Source organism: Culex quinquefasciatus, chromosome 2, assembly GCF_015732765.1.
Source record: "Culex quinquefasciatus strain JHB chromosome 2, VPISU_Cqui_1.0_pri_paternal, whole genome shotgun sequence".
Classification (NCBI taxonomy): Eukaryota; Metazoa; Arthropoda; class Insecta; order Diptera; family Culicidae; genus Culex; species Culex quinquefasciatus.
In genome coordinates this window covers 2329570-2335569 of record NC_051862.1, presented here as the reverse complement: position 1 = coordinate 2335569, position 6000 = coordinate 2329570, and the positions used below count along the sequence as shown (strand labels likewise).

Genomic DNA, 6000 nt, shown 5'->3' with positions numbered 1-6000 from the left:
TAACTACCAAAAATTAAATATTTTTAATCTGCAGACTAGTGTTACACTCGCATACAAGTTTTATGGTTGTACACAAACCGTGTTCAATCCCTCAAATCTTTATTTTTTACTGTTTTGCTTTGCTTTTCCATTCTCCCTTTCTACTTTTTTCTTTCATTCGCTCCCGAGAATCACGCCACGGCATGCTATGCTATATTTATGCTGCATCTCTGTTACAACATCGACACAACAAAGTGGGTGAGAACTCGCATGACTTTGTCACTCAAGTGTTGTTTTACCTGGATAGTGTTCTGGTTTCGAATAATATTTACCAGAAAATAAAGTGATAAAACTGTTTACTGGATAACGTGCCAACAACATGTTTTCAATAGTTGTTTCGGCCTAACTCGGTAGGCGTATTTACGTTCCTGTCAAGGCTGTTTACGAAAAAACATGCATTCTTTTTAATCGTCTCGTAGACAGGCACTGCACTCGCTCTTTGACGGTGATGATTAATAATAGCAGTACGTTCGATTTGCGCCAAACTAGCGCCACTAAAGCCGAAGCTTAGTTCCGAGGAAGATAAACAAGCTCTTCTGTGATGATCTAAGCTGAGGTTGTTCAAAACAACAGCAACCCGATCCAAGGGGGCGACGCTGCTGGTGGGGTGCTGGGAAAGTGCAAAGGGGGTGACGTGACGTCGTGTTTTCGATCTGCTGATGTTGTGAACTCGGTGGTGGTCTCGCTCGCACGTTGGACGGGTTGCTCGTTGGTTGGAGGGGGTCCACCAGAGTGGTTGTTGTTTATTTACACATTCCTAGTCGAATGGTTCAAATATCGTACGACGGCGAGCCTCCCCTTAGCTCAAAAATTGAATCTCTAATCCAAGCGAGCTCATTCACAAACCAGGAACGTCAACGAACGGAAGCAAAGCTTCGAATTTTGCAAAAAAAAAGGAAGTGAAATAAATTCAGGACATTGAAGAACTTTTTGAAGATAACACAAACAAGTGAACGTGCAATGCTATAGAACAAAGTGACTTTAAATTGCTCAATTGAACTCAATTGAAGGTGAACAAATAAGGTTGCAACGCGATTTTTGCAAGGGCAAATCGTCAAGATTTCTTGCTGTGAAGGAATAGAAGAAAAATTCAAGTGAGGAACCAGTTCAAAAGAAGGACTTTTTCGAACAGTGGGTGTTTCTTTGGGTGTGCGGTTCTAAGCCGTGCTGAACTATGCACATTAAGCAGTACAAACCGAAGTGTGGAAAGATCTGCGCTGGAACTGGACTATTTTCAATGTAAGTTAATTAGTCATACGATTGGACGAAGGTGGCGTGACACTTATGGGGTGTCTCAAAATCCGACCCCCACTGTGAGTGGCGCGACATGCGAAAGATAATGCGTAATTTTTGGCGAACCACGTTGTCTAACACAAACACACCCCCAAAATTTGCTATTTTTAGTGTTGGTGTTGTGAGCTATGAAGCGTACCGCACCTACTCAGCACTAACGAACCTGGTGGACACCCGGGTTCTGGACGTGGACCGGAAGCGTCCCGACTACATCTACATTAAGCACCATATCTACCGCCAATCGCTGCTGGAACAGCTTGAGCAGGAACGCCGCGACAGCAAGCTGGTCAACATCGTCGTCCAGCCCTTTGGAAAGTGGTGGAAAGCGCTCAAGCACTCGGTCGCGTGGCGCCTACTACGAATCGCCCAGGAGGGCGAACTTGCCGATCGTCTTAAAGCTATTAAACAGTTGGCGCTGATCGACCACTTGAAAGGTACAGGTTGATTTTTTTACCAGTCAAGGCCAACTAGAATTGCGCATTTTATCACTCGATAAACATCACGCGTCTCCACTGACTAACATTTTCATATTTTTGCACATGCTTGCTCATGGAGATTGGAAGCAAGGTACATTTCGGCACCACTAAAATTAGGTTTATGACAAATTCAAGAATTCTTCAGGAGAAAATCAGAATGATTCACAAGAAATTTTCCGGGGAATTCTAGGAAAAGTCACTCATTTAACAAATCAAAGACAAAGTTTTCAAACAAATTTTCTTCTCCTCCCAGATTGGGACTTTCAGCATCTGGCTCAGCTGTGCGATGCTCGCACTGCGGTAGCCTTGGCCCGCTCCAACTGCGATTCCCGGTGGTTCCTGCCACCGCGCCAGTATGGAGTTGAGAAGGAAACGCGTGAAGTGCTGGTCGGCGTAAAGCAATTGATCGAGCACCTTGTGCCGGACCACTGCGCCGAGTACGTCCTTGGGCATACCTTCGGCTCGCATCAGATCAAGGAACCGTCCGGGGACGATGGCGTCCACTACCCGGTCAACTCGGCGACCTTCGAGCACGACCAGATGAAGCAAGCGCTGAGCGCGCTTGTGCACCTGACCACGGTCGAGGAAAATTGTCGCAAGATCATCGAAGCCGGTGGCCTGCTGACGCTGATCGAGGTCGAAAAACTATACAAAGATGACATCGACATGAAGCTCACCCTGTCTCGGATCGTCGCGAATCTGTCGGTCGGTGACGAGCGATCGTACGATTTCTTCGCCAGCGGCTGGCTCAGTATTTTGTCCCGCTGGCAGAAGGACATTGACATGAGGATGCAGGTCACGACCGATCTGACGCTGTCGAATCTCGATCGCGACGATCCCAACTGCTTCACGTACGAGTCCAACGTGTACCCGCTGTACCCGAAGAGTCGCCGCGAGAAGAAGCCCGACGTGGACATTGTCTTCGTGCACGGATTGTTGGGTAAGTGATCCTCAACTGCGATCTTCAAGTCCAAAGTATTCAACGATCTTTTTTTCTAAATCCAACCAACAGGAGGAGTTTTTGTGACGTGGCGCCAGAAGGATCTCAAACCGCAAGCGGCCAGTCTTCTAGGTAAGAAACACAAATCCGTTTCGCTCGTTTCATCCACAACGTGTGCCAAAGCGCCAACTGGTGGTGGTGGTGATGGTTCTAACATACGCACTGCGACGCCGACAAAACCGACCTCTCCGTTCACTAATTGGTCTGCGAAAAAGTCCTCCTACGACGACGACGAACGTGACGCGGAAGGTAAGCATCCTTACTGGTGCCTCCTCAAAATTGTACGCTTTGACCAACGACTAATTCCGCCCACATTCGAGATCAACTCAGCTCAACAACCCCCCGTACTAACATGCCACCCCTTTCTCCTCTATCTTCTCTTTTCCAGAGGGCATCGCATCCGCTAAGGAAGAGGTCCTGACGCTGCAACCCACGCCCCCCAAGCCACACCCCTCAATCAGTGACACGGCCACGCAGGAGCTCATCCAGGCGCTGCAGGAAGATGAACCGCTCAGCTCGGATTGGTCCGTCGTATTCCCGGACATCCCGTTGGTCGCGGACGAAAAGTACACCAGCCCCGCTGTCCACGCGAAGCAGAACCGCGAGGGCCGCTACAGCGTGTCCGGCGAAAAGTGGCTCCAGGAACCACTCGGCGATGAGTCCGTTGGGCGATCTTTCTGTTGGCCGATGGAGTGGCTCCCAAAAGACTTCCCAAACGTCCGCGTCATCGGGCTCAACTACAACTCGTCCCTCTCGGAATGGTCCGCCAGCGGGTGTCCGTGCGAAAAGTACGACGGCAAGCTGGAGAAACGCGCCGGAGAATTCCTCAAGAAGCTCGCCCGGTCAAACGTTGGCCAGGATCGGCCCGTAGTCTGGGTCGGCCATTCGATGGGCGGACTCCTCATCAAAAGTATTATGGTTCAAGCCGCTCAAAGCGAAGACCCGGCAATCCGGCGAATCGCCGAAAATTCACACGCCGTCATGTTCCTCGGAACGCCGCACCGGGGCAGTGCCATTGCCAAGCTAAAGCAACACACGTCCGCCCTGGTTTGGCCATCGGTAGAAGTCCGCGAACTCGAGGAAAACTCAACCCAACTCCTGCATCTCAACAAAACGTTCCTCAAAGCCATCGCCGGTCTCAGCAAAAAACCCGAAATCGTCAGCATCTGCGAAGGCATCCCGACCGAGCTGACCTCTTTCAAGGTCCCACTCCACATCGTCCCCGAGTCCTCAGCCCGAATCGACGAGGGCGATTTTTACATTACCAAAGAGGACCATCTCAGTTTGAGCAAACCCATGTGCCGGCAGTCCTTCCTCTACCAGCGGCTCATCAGTGTCATCTGGTGCGCAATGCAGTCGGCCCGGGACGAGACGGAACAGCACCACGACCAGGAAAAGACCTCCATCGGTACGACGATAAGCCACGGCAAGACCAGCTCAGTGTTCACCGACGTGTACCGGCAGTTGAGGCAGTTTGAGAAATTGTTTAACATCTTCTTGTAAATTGATGGTTTTAGGAAAATTCCGCGTGTTTTGAAATCCTCTCTATTTTTGGAGAGGAACAGCAAAATTTTATTAAATTGTTGAGCCATGACAAATGTGTATTATCTCTGCGTTTTGAAAGAGTAAAGCTAAGCTTTTTTATTTATTGAAACTTTTTACCAGGTTGCAAATATATATAATTAAGAATGTGATGTCTAATATTTGCAAAACATTTTGTTTATCTGCAGCAATCCGAAACTTCATGTCTTCATCACCTTGCACTCAGCTAGAAAAATCATATCTAAGTAATATGTACTCTCCCTGCAGAAGCTTGTGAATTAATTTTAGTTGAAAAGTTTTCCAAATTTCTGAATTGCAAATGGTATTTCCTATAACGAAAGTATTTATCACTAATAAATCACTAATTGAAATTAATCGAAACAAAATGTACCTATTATTTCATACAATACTGAAATAGTAGTTTAAAAATCCGAATTTCAGCGAGTTAAGTATATTTTATTTGCAAATCCAAAACACCCTATGAATATGATTTTTCAGTGAAAATATTGACACACTTTCTGAATTATTATTCATTACATCAATACTTTATTTTTACTGCTAGGACAACCTCCGGGTCATGAGCTGTTTCCAGATGCGTTGCCTTCTAACTCGGTTCTTGGCTGCTTCTCTCCAATTCCGACTCGGAATTAAGATTACTAAGTAACCTTGATATAATAATTATTAAGTAATTTTGATATCCCGAGCAGGTGGAAGTAACTGGAAAAGTTCAAGTAATATTATTGTCCGTAGGTTCAGTACTTATTTTTAACACCTAAACTACCAAGCGCTCGGAAAACTGGGTTGGTTCCATTTAAAAATAGAGTTTTCCACGCACTAACAAAGAAAAAAATCCAATATCTCAATTTGGTATTGAGCCCAGGGCAAAATGACCAAGTAAGCAAATAACCAAAATAGTGAACTTGAAAATAATGTTTGAAAGTACCCAACATTCTTGACAAAATTGTTCAAAATTTTCCCATAGTTCAAGCCGTATTAAGATAAATGAAAAATATATAAATGGGTTATGAACACCACAAATTTCGTAACAAATTGTGGATTTCCGTGGGGGGTAGCGTGGTTCACGTTTCTATGAAAAAGACAAAAGTTGTTATTTTGTCTTGCATCAACCGGAATTTCGTTCTTTTATGTCCCCAGAAGCACTCCTGAAAATTTGAGCCCATTTGGTAAGGTCTAGGAGCTCCAGTTTTAATTTGAAATTTATATGGGATTTTGATTTATTTTCCATGGGAAACTATCTTTTTTTACATTGTATTAGGATTTTTTTTATAAATCGATGAAATGACTAGATGGTGGCTGGCCCCTTCAAAAGCCACCATCTAAAAGTATCTGTATCATTAAAGGGTCACTTCCTAGCTTGTTGGTATGTTCTACAAAGTTGTTCCCCAGTTCAAAACCTATCTCCTACTATAAGAATCAAGTCATTTCATCGATTTATAAAAAAAAATCCTAATACAATGTAAAAAAAGATAGTTTCCCATGGAAAATAAATCAAAATCCCATATAAATTTCAAATTAAAACTGGAGCTCCTAGACCTTACCAAATGGGCTCAAATTTTCAGGAGTGCTTCTGGGGACATAAAAGAACGAAATTCCGGTTGATGCAAGACAAAATAACAACTTTTGTCTTTT

At 45.1% G+C, this 6000-nt stretch overlaps 1 protein-coding gene across 5 annotated transcripts; it reads left to right on the top strand.

Moving 5' to 3' along the window:
• The first annotated feature begins 221 nt into the window (after positions 1 to 221).
• Positions 222 to 4511, top strand: LOC6034526 (protein SERAC1). 5 transcript variants are annotated; one of them, XM_038254387.1, is made up of 7 exons: positions 222 to 237; positions 889 to 1278; positions 1444 to 1766; positions 1888 to 1899; positions 2062 to 2748; positions 2821 to 3057; positions 3197 to 4511. In XM_038254387.1, exons 2-7 carry the CDS (start codon positions 1214 to 1216, stop codon positions 4309 to 4311), a joined length of 2439 nt encoding a protein of 812 aa, XP_038110315.1. In that variant the 5' UTR covers positions 222 to 237; positions 889 to 1213; the 3' UTR covers positions 4312 to 4511. The 5 variants fall into 5 exon arrangements, with proteins under 5 accessions (XP_038110315.1, XP_038110314.1, XP_038110313.1 ...); XM_038254386.1 differs by lacking the exon at positions 222 to 237 and adding an exon at positions 281 to 389; XM_038254385.1 differs by lacking the exon at positions 222 to 237 and adding an exon at positions 290 to 503.
• Positions 4512 to 6000: the final 1489 nt, after the last annotated feature.